At 44.9% G+C, this 12,449-nt stretch overlaps 1 protein-coding gene across 5 annotated transcripts in view; it reads right to left on the reverse strand.

The window, feature by feature from the left end:
* Positions 1-12,449, reverse strand: part of ASAP2 (ArfGAP with SH3 domain, ankyrin repeat and PH domain 2) — a 198,738-nt gene that overhangs the window by 52,382 nt on the left and 133,907 nt on the right. For all 5 annotated transcript variants that reach the window (XM_024242392.3, XM_024242394.2, XM_063713485.1 and 2 more), the window contains 3 exons: positions 8,712-8,815; positions 8,545-8,614; positions 2,457-2,544 (listed from right to left, as the gene is read on the reverse strand). In XM_024242392.3, coding sequence (XP_024098160.1) covers positions 2,457-2,544; positions 8,545-8,614; positions 8,712-8,815 — 262 coding nt within the window. The remainder of the gene's footprint in view (positions 1-2,456; positions 2,545-8,544; positions 8,615-8,711; positions 8,816-12,449) is intronic.

The following is a 12,449-nucleotide window of genomic DNA, read 5'->3' on the forward strand; positions in this document are numbered from 1 at the left end:
GTCTGGTCTCGAACTCCTGGCCTCAAGCAATCCTCCCACCTTGGCCTCCCAAAGTGCTTGCATTCCAGGCATGAGCCACTGCCTGGCCCACCCAAATATCTTGAGAGTTCAAAAGCATCTTGGTGATGCTCATCCCATGAGGCTGGTGAGGAAGTAGAGGAGGAATCTGAGAGGGGTGAAGACAGATGCTCCTGAATCAGCCAGAACCGGGCCCTGACCCCATGTCCCTCACCTTCTCAGGATGTTCATCAAATCACGGCTTACACTGCAGCCAGGTTTCCTGTGATGACTCTCTTGGGTATCTGGCCAGTTTTCAACCCAAACCCACACACCCCTGTACAAAGCATTTCCACTACAGATACTCATAGGAAGGCACCTTTTGAAAACTCACTGAGGATGAAGAATTTGCAGGACTGGAATTCATTTTACCCACTGGAAGACAAGCAGGGAAGGAGGAGGGATGAGAGCTCTTTTCAAAGACGACAATGGACTCTAGCAAACTCACGACACTGCCCCCAACTGGGCTCAGCAAGCCTTTCTGGGCATCACAGGCTACAAGTCCTTCCTGAAGATGTTTAAATGCACCAGGCCGCAGCAAAGACACTGGCAGGATCTTGGTAGATATCAGTTGGCCACAGAGCTTATGTGTGGCCAGATTCACAGAGGACCGTGTTCCCACACGTGTAAGGGCTGCAGTAACTCACGCCCAGAAGAGAGGCATGCACACTTGCCATCTACTGATCCTCCCTGCTGCCTGCTGTGTTGTAAAAAGGTGTAAGCTGGGAATACATTGGATCAAGTGCTTCTGCACATATGGCATCTAGCAGGGTCTCCCTGCGGAGCATGCTGGAGGGGCCTGGGGCAGCTGAGGAAAGAAGTCCCTACACCCAACTCCAGGTGATCGGGCTCACTATTATTGCTTATGAGTTAAGGATGGGCATTTTAACGCATGGCTTCTTATGTGTTACTAGTTCAGAAAACGGAAAGGCCTAAAACCCTCTGAGTCAGCCCCAGCCACTGGCAGACATCAGATTACACCATCAGGTTTTCTGAAACCCTTCAATTCAAGCCTTTTTTGCTAGCTAGATGCAAGTATCCCAGCAGTGATCAGTGTGTGTGTGTGTGCGTGCGTGCGTGCGTTTTAAAGAGTCAGGGTCTTGCTATGTTACTGAGGCTGGATGTCTACTCCTGAGCTTGAGTGATCCTCCTACCTCAGCCTCCTGAGTAGCTGGGACTACGGGATCACACCACCACACCTGGCTTGCAATCGCATTTTAAACTCTGGCCAGTACTCAGCATTTTATAACATCTTGTATGAATGAAAGGCAAGCTTTGATGAGAATTTGTGGACCTTACTAGACTGAGTCAGGATGGGTGTTTGACGCAGGATAAAGTCCATTTTATTTTACAAATCAGTCTAGAGTCTGAAGAACAGAACAAATGGTACTGCAACCCTCTGCACCCATCACAGTGCTCAACCCTCCCCAGAGATTCACACAGAGGGTATGAGAAGGGGAAAAGGGAGGATGAGAGCAAGTCATTGTGGGTAAGGTGGAGTGATAATTACCTGCAGTTTGCTGGGAGCGCTAAATCACATAGTAAGTGACTTCCTAGCCCTCAATAATACAGGTCAACAGACATCTGAAAAGGTAGCCATCTCCCGCTCAGGGGTACTGAGGCACAGAGAACAGCACCGCCTTCCTACAGTACACAGTCTGGCGTGGTCCTCTGCAAATGTAACTCTTGTGCCCAAATCCCTGGTGACTGCCTCTTCAAAGGGGAGACTGGCCCTTTCTTCCCCTAAACTGTCACCCTGCCACACAGAACTACCAAGGAAAAAAGGTTTATCTTATTTTCTTTTAGACATCATGAGCCCTTTAATTTAGGGGGTGCTGAGTAAACATTCACCACAATGGATGGTTCTGTGGGGATTCTTTTGTGAACACCACAAAAAGGAAAAGCATAGAGAAGTAGAAAGACTATTCCCGTGGTGAGGAAGAAAAACAATTTCAAACACTGAAGTTTCAAGGGCCCTGTTGAAGACCCTCATTTTAGTTTTATAGCATTTCTAACATCACCCAAATTATTTAAGTTCTTGAAAACAGAATTGTCCTTCTTTTCTCTTTTTTAAGTGAAGGAGTTTTAGGCTTGCGGGCTTCTCTTATAGGATCTCCTTATTTAGGAACAGGAATGCTGAGGCTCAGAGAGCCAGGTAATGTCTCAGGTTTACAGCGCCCCCGAGGAGCGGGGCCAGTCCTCAAAGTCAAACTCTCAACTAGAAAGGCTGGCAAGCCAGCAGTTCCTAATGGAACACAAAGCATGCATACCACTAGAAAAAAGGGTATGTCTCTTCAAAAACCAATTCTTCAGAATGCAGTGTTTGAAATGTGAAGGACGCCCCAGAAGAGAGCATAAGACAATGTCGCTATGGCACGGCATCTCAGAGGGAGCCTTACGTGAAATAAGGTCAAAGCACTTCTTCTCCTCAGGGTTGGTCTTCACCTGGCAGGTTAGCAGGTTGAGCTTTGCAGGAGGCCGGTTAGCCTGTTTAAAAGCAAAAAAAAAACAAAAAAGGTTGGGGTTGGGTGGAAGGAATGGAAAATCATACAGTATCAATCCTCACGAGATACAGCAAGAGCAAGCTCTTCACTAGTTTGCAAAGGTGGCCTTCAGAAGGCAGACTTGACAGAGGAAGGCATAACTGAGACAAGTTACAGAGGCCCTTGAACTTTGTCTCCACAGAGGGCAACTGCCTCCCTGCAAGGGCACCTTGGTGGTCTACACAAACCCACGTGGACAAGGGGACAAGCGATGCCAGCTTTGAGGCTGCTGGCAGTGGGTGCCTTCAGATCAAGATACTGAATGGCTAAGCCCAAAACATTCGGTTCTGATTCCTACCGACAACACAGATGATTTGCCAGGTAACTTGGGCACCCAGCTCAATTTCTGGTGATCTTAAAAGCGTTTTTTCTTAGCATAAACCTCACTTCCAAGGAAGGTAATTTCACAGCACAAAAATGGCAGAGAAATTATTTTCCTACTGTTCGAAGTGGTGACAGATAATAGATTCACATTCCTAAATGCCAACCATCGCTGTCACTTAAGTTTCAACAAAACATACTTCATTCATATCTGTAACCCCCAAACCCTCTCCCCCACACACGACACCAAGTGATCACAACATACTTTCATCAGAGGTGTGTGAAAAATGGCTATTTTGTTACAGTTTCAAAGAAAAGATCATACTTAGTCCAAAAAAGCAAAGGACTGAGGGTAAGAAGATAATTTCAGAAACAAAAATTTCGAACGGCAGAATACCTCTCAGAAATCGTGGAGGAATATCCAAATAGGAGTGGGCTTATCTTACCCACCTACCAAGCTGCTAAAGGAAAGATCAAATAAGAACGTCTTAAGCTTCCATCGTTCTTGGGCCCCACTTCCCTTGGCCACCGGTCACTTCAAGATGAAAAAAACCTGGATTTGGGATTAATCCAGATACATACACATATGCATCTACACCTGGACAGACCTGTGAAACCGTCATGCACTTACAGGCCCAGCAGCTTCCTTCCAGTAAGTCTACAGAGTTAGGGTGGGAAGAGTTGAACCCATCCTTGCAGTGTGAAGGATTTGGGTTTAATAAATGTAAGTTTGGACTAGTGAAAGTCAGATAAAGTCAGATAAACAGGGTTGTACTAGACTCTTCTGGTTCATGGCTGTGTTGGTCTTACCCTCTACAGGTTAGTCAGATATTCTCCATAATCTGTAGATATCTCAGAGAATTCCTGGATCGTCAGAAATCGGTATTAGAAGACACCAAGCTCTGCCTAATCTTGTAAATCTGGACACTTTCAAGTGAAAGCACCACTGATAGTGGATTGTTACCAATCGGATTACCTAACTTATCCAGGAACCAATACACCAAACGATCTATTTCTAGAGACATGGTTACAAACCATGTATGCAACCAAGTACTTTAACACGGGTGTACACCCATCCATACGCAGCCTGTGTCTAATCTGTTACCTCCCTGTGATGACACAACTATACATGTGCAAATTTTAGGGCTACTTCCAAATTGTGGGGTCTTAGATACAGGAATAATAAACGAGGTTTGTGCGCTTTGATAAATACAGAAGCACCTTCATGGACAAAATAATGACTTTGAATAACAATAGCTACATTTACTCAGCTATTTTTATTATATACCTATACAAGGCAGGCACTGTTCTAAACATTTTTCATGAAATAATTCATTTAATTTTCCTAACTGCCCTTTGAGGTAGGAACTACTCCAATTTTGTAGCTAAAGACACTGGCCTGGACAGACCAAATAATTTGGTTGAGGTTATACAGCTAGGGAGAGGGGAAGCTAGGATTCCAACAAGACAGGCTGGCTCCAGGGCTCGGGGCTCAACTGCCACCCTCCCTGTCCTCAACGTGGGTATCCATGGAAGGCGGTCGCTTGCCTGGACTTATCTTTAAGAGCAGCAAAGAACCACAACTTAAATTACTACCTACTCATTCTCCCTCTCCACCTCCACCTTGCAGTCTTTCTTCTTCCCTGTGATATGGGGAAAGGTGTTCGTTCTTAACTACTGCCAAAGACAGATTTCTCACTTCACAGCATACCACAAAATAGAGAAAAATATTCAGCACCTTTATTTGAAGTAGGAATAATTTAAGACATAATGTGCCTACATATTAAAAAATGACAACCATAAGAATGGGTCCACAAAACACATAAGTTGATCTTAAGCAATATCACCAGCAGTTCTGTTTTACATTAATAACTGTTTGCTATTCAGGTTAAATATTAAGTATACAGATTAAGTATTAGCTAACAGGAAGGCTATTAGAAAAATTTATGGGAGAAAATTCTATCCATTAAAATCCTTCCCTGTTGCAATTTGGAAAAATATAGTGTCACCTGGGCGCGGTAGCTCACGCCTGTAATCCCAGCACTTTGGAAGGCTGAGGCAGGTAGATCACCTGAGATCAGGAGTTCGAGACCAGCCTGACCAATATGGTGAAACCCTATCTCTACTAAAAATACAAAAATTAGCTGGGCATGGTGGTGTGCGCCTGTAGTCCCAGCTACTTGGGAGGCTGAGGCAGGAGAACTGCTTGAACCCAGGAGGCAGAGGTCACAGTGAGTCGAGATTGGCCATTGCACTCCAGCCTGGGCGACACAGCAAGACTCCGTCTCAAAAAGAAAAAAAAAACAAATAAACAAACAAACAAAAAGTGTCATCAGTTAATTAAGATATAGAACAGTTCCATCTAATTCACAAAATACCAGTATTTTCCTGAGAATTTAACTTGAGAAGCCCTAGTTTAGTAGAAAACTTGGGAAGGAATGGTAAAAAAAAAGATGCAACAGCCTTGGCGTTTGCCATGCAGGCAGAGATTATCACTGATTCTCCATTTTAATCATGCCGTTCTGTTTTTTCTCAATTTGTCAGGCTTTTAGAAGGAAGGTGTTTTCTTCTTTCTTCATGACTGATCATTTTTTAAAATTTTAGATTGCGTAAGAGCCAGTGGATATTCCTTCCAGTATAACACAGTCCCCAGCCCTCAGTGGTGTGGCAATCCTGTGAATCTGGCAAAGAGGATACCTAATTAGAGTTATTTTGTCCCAAGGATCACTTCTTCCTAGGGCCAGAAAACAGACTTGGCTAAGAGGGAAATTCAACTCGGGCTTTGACCGAATCTCCCGGATGTTATCCTCAATCCTCTGCTCCAATCAGAATACAACAACTTCATTTCCCGAAGGCTGCCAGCTTCCTGGGAAGGGTTTTCCTACCAGTGTAAATACACCCTGTGTGCTTCCATTTCTTAAAGACCTGCTTCGCAGCTGTGTGCCAGGCTCTGCTCTTAGACTTCCACTTAATCAAGTCTTTGGAAATGTGCCCTTTTTTCCTGACTGTAAACGAGCACACTCAGGAGCTGCTGGCCAAAAAGGTGAGCTGCACAAGAAATCAAGTCAAAACCAAACCAAACCAAACCAAAAGGGCATCTCTCAATTCTCTTTCTTGGTATGGGTGAACTCACCTCCCCACATGCAACCCCTCTGTAGACACAGTCATATAGAGGGGTCCTCTGGATTCTGACTTCCAGAGCATGCAGGGAAATAGGGAAAAGGTGAGAAAAGGAACACTCAGCCGCTGAACAGAGGGCTGGAAAACTACTTATTTTTCTGCATGGCAGCGAGGCAGTGAATCAAGACAGCCCCACCTGCCACCCCTGCAGGATGTAGGCGGCGATGGCTGCTAAAGGCAGGAGACCTCTGGAAGTGGAGATTCCCTGGAGAGGGTTTTCCCCTCCAAACACAAAGCACTTATTAAATATGCACACACTGTGTGACAAGCTGAGTTCTCAGCACCCCAGTGATGCCGGTTATAATCGTACTATCTGCCAAAAACTAGGGCAACCCATCCAAATTTAAAGACAACTAAGCCTCCACGTCTTTTGAGAGGAAGCTCAAGCTATGGAAGTGACTTGAAGTGAAGTTTATGCTGTCAGCAAAGGATTACCAGACCTGTTTTCCACCTGCCATGAAAAGAGCCACTCACTGGCTTAAGCTGAGGCCTGGATCTAGGGGAACTCTCAATGAAGCAAATATGCCCCTTGACTTCAGAGCTGTAAAAGCATGAACTAAAACTTAGTTGTATGACAGTTTCTGCACTGAGGCAGTCAATCGGAGTTCAAACAAACAGCGAGTGGACACCAATTCTAAAGCAAACCACAGAACCACAGGTGTTGAGATCTGGAAGGTATTTAGAAGGGTGCCTAGTCTCATCTAATCTAACATTCCTAATATTAAAGACAATGACGGCTGGATAAATTTGTTTCCCTTGGTCTACAGAACTCATACCCTCACATCCACCCATGGAAAGAATGTCTTTTTTTTTTTTTTTTTGAGATGGAGTCTTGCTCTGTCTCCCAGGCTGGAGTGCAGTGGCGTGAAATCGGCTCACCACAAACTCTGCCTCCTGCGTTCAAGCAATTCTCCTGCCTCAAGCAATTCTCTCCTCCCAAGTTGCTGGGATACAGGCATGCACCACCATGACTGGCTAATTTTTGTATTTTTAGTAAAGACAGGATTTTTGCCATGTTGGCCAGGCTGGTCTCGAACCTGACCTCAGCTGATCTGCCCACCTCGGCCTCCCAAAGCACTAGGATTACAGGCTTGAGCCACCGCACCTGCCCACAATGTCCCATTAAGATCCACACTGCATGGCCGGGGTGGGAGGGTACGGTGGTGATCACATGACCAGTGAAAGCCAGGTTTTGAAAATAGAAAATGACCTTCATTTCCAAGTTCAGAGACACATTCAATCCCCTAGACCAGAGGTCACCAAGAATCCCTACACTGGGTTTATACTATTCTAGCTCCTCTCTCCCTTTCTAAATTGAAGTCGGCAAAAACGAAGGCACCCCCAGAGGAACACAATCCTTGCTGCCGTGACATGCTTTGGCTGGGGTTTTACTCTATTCCCTTATTCATAAGAACCTCAGGGCCATTTCTCTGGACCCCATGCTGAGTGATAACATTTCTATAGGGGCCAGAAAAGCCCCTCTGAGCTCCTGCCCAGCTCTGCCTTCACCAGGGGACTGGAGGGACAAGGGGCAGGAAAGACGGTTACTATCATCCACTCACACGCCCAAGGCTGCTGGCTTGCATGCACTACTAGGCCTCTGCTTGGGGAATGGGAATGCAAACAACTCTCAGCATCTCTCTAGCAAGAAAAAGACAACGACCTCGGCCTTGAGACGTTACCAAAGCTGTCTACCGGCCCATGTGGTTTTCACCAGCTCTGATCATGCCAGGTGAGGCAATAATATGTATAATGCTGCCATGGAAAGAACAGTGTGGTGTGCAGGGCTGTGTCTGTGATCCAAGTTCCTGGCCTCTGAAAGCTAGATTGGTAAGGAACTTTATCCTGACCGGCTTTTCATAAGCTCAACATACAGGCCTCCATTTTTTCTTGCATAGTCTCTGATAAACAGGATGATGGAAAGAGGCCTTAAAATTGGGGACCATATGTTAAGATTTCGATAATAAAATTACTGAGATGTCTTTTCTCATGGATTTCTGGTCCCCAGAGTCCTGCCCATTTAAATGTTTTTCTCTTAATGGAAAAGTAGAAATCTTCCCAAGTGAGATGTTCGATTTCCAGAGACAAAGAGAGCTGGGGGAGCAGTTTGCGGTTCTGTGCTTTCCGGAGTCACAGGCTTCTAAATAAAGACAACCTGGCTTATCAGTTACTCCTGACTCTGCTAGGGAGTGGAACGTAACAAGGACAAGGCTCCATTTGGCTAAAATAAAAATAAAATAAAATAAAAAAAAGCATAAACAGGCTGCAGGTGCACCAAATCAAGATGAAGGCCAACAAGCGTTTCTGACAGGGAAATTCTTTAAGACACATCCTTAATACCATAACATACGGAGAACAACTTCTGCCCTCTAACTTCAGAAAGTCCTCCAACACCAACCTCATCTAATACAGCAGACACCATGGATTAAAAGAGAATACTTACGGTACCATGGGATATGGTCAGAAAACCATTTTTAACTGAACATTTCCTTTTCTGCCACACTTTTCGGATCCTTGTGGATAAGTGGGAGAAACAATAAGAGTTTAGACATTTTGGACACATGAGATAACGAACGTACATTTGAACTCTAGCAACACCCCCTTACGTACCCATCACTCTTCTTGTAGAGGCTGCCGTTCCGCTCGGTCCCATGTTCCTTGTTTCCCTGAGGCTGATGTAAGCTATAAGCTGTGCTCTGACGAATTTGGGAGTCCTAAAAAATGGTGAAGAGTGTGTTTTTAATCTTGTCCAGGTCCCAATTTTTAGAAAAGCAGTACACAAAGGAAACTTATGCCTAATAAGTGTTTTTTTGTTTTTTTTTTTTTTAACAAAAACAACAACAACAAAAATTGGAGAAATTTCCCCTTCTCAACACAGCAAAAAAGAGACATCAGATTCTGCTCTAGGAACTGATAAATGCCATCTATCAGACTGGAGAAGGAAATGTCAGGAAACCAATATTCCCAAACTGGCTGAAGGAATGAGCCCTGGAAGTTTCCAGGTTTTATTTCATTACGAGCCTTAACCCCCTGACAATGACATGAGGCTCCCACTATGGCCACAGTAGCCCTCGAGGAGGGAGGTGATGCAGTGAGTGGAAAGGCAGGGGTTTCCACGGAAAACAACAAAACCAGCTTTCTGTCCCTTACTACAGAACCATCACATAAGCTCTCTGCCTCAGTTTCCTTCTTGGGCAATAAGAAAAGAATACCCAGTAAGGCCAATAAACAGTAAGGACTCCGTAGGATCACACATGTGAACATCAACAAGTACCGCACAAATCTTCACTTCCTCACCCCATCAATCTTGAGTAAGGGGGGTCTGACCCTGACCAAGGGGAGCTTAATCACAGGTAAACCATCCACATGGTCAGCTGAGAATCTGATTGAATCTACCACAATTGGGAAATTCCAGCCTATCAGCTTCTTAGGGTAAGCGAGGACTAGCAATGAACACCCAGGGCCCAAGTCCAGGGTCTGGCATCCAACAGGTGGCTCAACTGGTGTTTAACAAATGATATCAGGCTGGGCGCAGTGGCTCATGCCTGTAATCCCAACACTTGGGGAGACCAAGGTGGGCGGATGGCTTGAGCCCAGGAGCTCAAGACCAGCTTAGGCAACATAGCAAGACCTCGTTTCTACAAAAAATACAAAAATTAGCTAGGCATGGTGGCAGGCGCTGGTAGTCCCTGGTACGTGGGAGGCTGAAGCAGGAGGACTGCTTGAGCCTGGGAGATAGAGGTTGCAATGAGTCATGATAGCACCACTGCACTCCAACCTCAGTGACAGAGCAAGACCTTGTCTCAAAAAAACAAAACCCAAACAAAACAAACAGTAGCAGACACTCTGAGCTGACAGTAGGAGAGGCCACCAGTGCCAGTGCAGGAAATTCTATTTCCCTGAGACTTAAAGGAAACGAGATGGGAGCACGATGTGAACAAAGCGGTCACAGGTCAACCAAGAAAGGGCCGAGGGCTGCTCGTAGGTGTTTAATGAGAACCCCTATCCAGTTCATTCCATAATGGGAGAAACAGGGACACAATGAAAATAAGTGGTTTGCTCCAGGTGCAGAGCTCCTTAAAGCAAGAGCAGAGAGTGGAATGGAATCCTGCCTTCCACTCTGAGGCTCCTTCCATTACACCATCTTCTCTCCCCAGAGAACATCTTCAGAGTCTAGGTCCACTCTCATCATTGCCACTGAGCAGCTCACCATCCTTGGAGAACGAAGCACATCCCCAAACGATGAAAGAACTAACACAGGAAAATCAGTGTGATGGAAGCTGAGAACAAGAGCACTCAAGAACGGAAGAGTCAAAGGGAGAAAAAGCACAGGAAAAAGCGAGTTTTAAACATGAAGGCAAGAACTGGCAGAGTATCAGGGTAGGATCTTCAAGGCAAAGTGGATAGTACACAGAAGACACAGGGAGGCCACATGGTCAGCACCCAGGGAAGCTGGACAAATACTGCATCTCAGGCAGTAAGGCCCGGGGGTGGACAAGACGGGCTGGAGTCAGAGTTTCGACTGCATCTCAAGGCACAGGCAGCCTCTGGGATTTCTGACAGTTTGAAAAAAGATTCTGAAGCACAAACCTTTTTAATTTTAATGAAGTCCCATTTACCTACTGTTTCATTTGTCACTTGTACTGTAAGGGTGCTATCTAAGAAACTACTGCCTAATCCAAGATCTTGAAGATTTATAAATCTCTTCCAAGAGGTTTATAGTCTCAGCTCTCATTCAGCTCTTTGACTCATTTTGAGTTAATTTTGATTATGGTGTAAGGTAAGGGACCAAGTTCCTTCTTTGCTTGTGGCTATCCAGCTGCCCCAGCACAATTTGTTGAAAAGACTACTCTTTCTCCATTGTCTTGGCACCCTTGTTGAAAATAAATCATCTCTAAATGTAAGGATTTATTTCTGGACTCTCAGTTCTATTTCATTGGTCTATATGTCTCTCCTTATGCCAGTACCACACTGTCTTGATTATTATAGCTTTGTGGTAAGTTCTGAAATCGGGAAATGTGAATCCTCCAACTTTATTCTTCTTTTTCTAGATTGTTTCAGCGATTCTGGGTCCCTTGCGTTTCCACATGAACTTCAGGATCAGTTTGTCAATTTCTGCACAAAGGCAGCTGGGATTTCTGATGGGGACTGCACTGAATGTGTAGATCAATTAGGGGAGTACTGTTATCTTCACAATAAGTCTTCCAACCCATGCACATGAGTGTCTAGCATTGACTTTTTAAACTCTGCCAAAAAAGAAAAACCAAAAAACTCCACGTGAGCAATCAGTAATGTGCGGAGGCACTCTCCATTACTGAACTGACAACCAACCCTGAAACAAGCAGAGCCCAGGAGGGGAGAAATGAACTCATTTCCACAGAAAGTTCACACAGCACTCAAGCCTCTGGATAAACTAGGGCACACGCATTCATGGGATGAGGATGGTCCCAGCTTCTGCATTCTCTCAGAAGGGCGGAACATCGGCACCAAAATTTAGAGCAAATCCAGCTTTCAACATTGCTGAGAACAACGCTGTGGAAGGAATGTGGAGAAATACTGCTCACCTGTACAGCGTCTCTGTGAAAGACTAAAAATAAACCTGTCAGGAGACTCAGCTGCACAACCAAGAAATACGTCTATTGATTTGGGGAGAAAAAAAGCCCTGCACAAAGTAAGTGATGAAATCATGTGACAACACCGCTAACACTGTTCGTGCCACGCATATTAATCAGAGTGATTTTCAGGTCTCACGAACAGGATAAGGGACATTCTTCTCAACAGAATCAGACCCTATGCCAGAAGGTGACAAAGAAATCACCCTGTTTTATTCTTTTCTTTAGGCCAATTAAAGCATGCAGGCAAATCTGAATTAAGCTGGTCTATAAAACTTCACATTTGTAAAAAAGGGGAATATAATCTGTTTAACATAAAATTGAAACTGTTTTAGCGTGAATTACTTTAGCATCCTCTAGGTGACTCCCAGGCCACCCAGTAACAATAGCCTTTGTTAGCCTGTACAAAACGCCTGACCAGGTGAAGGCCTGACAGAGAAAACTGGCCCTTTCACATGAGCAAGGTTTTGATTTTTAGAATACTATTCAAGGGAAAAGAATCTCTCCTTCTGGAGAGAAGAATAACATAAGAAGTAAGAGATTCCAGGGGGGTCCATGTTGCCCCAATTCCTGGAGACTCCAATGTACTCTCCACTTTCCTGAGAGAGAGGAAGACAAGCTAAACTCGACTGAAAAAGCCTCAACGTGCAGGGACTGTTTGTGCGCCTGAGTATGCAGGGTTAAGTGGGCACTTGGTGGAACCTCAAAAGGCTTTCATGAAATTCTATCAGGGTCT

The sequence above is a fragment of the Pongo abelii genome, chromosome 12 (genome assembly GCF_028885655.2).
Source record: "Pongo abelii isolate AG06213 chromosome 12, NHGRI_mPonAbe1-v2.0_pri, whole genome shotgun sequence".
NCBI lineage: Eukaryota > Metazoa > Chordata > Mammalia > Primates > Hominidae > Pongo > Pongo abelii.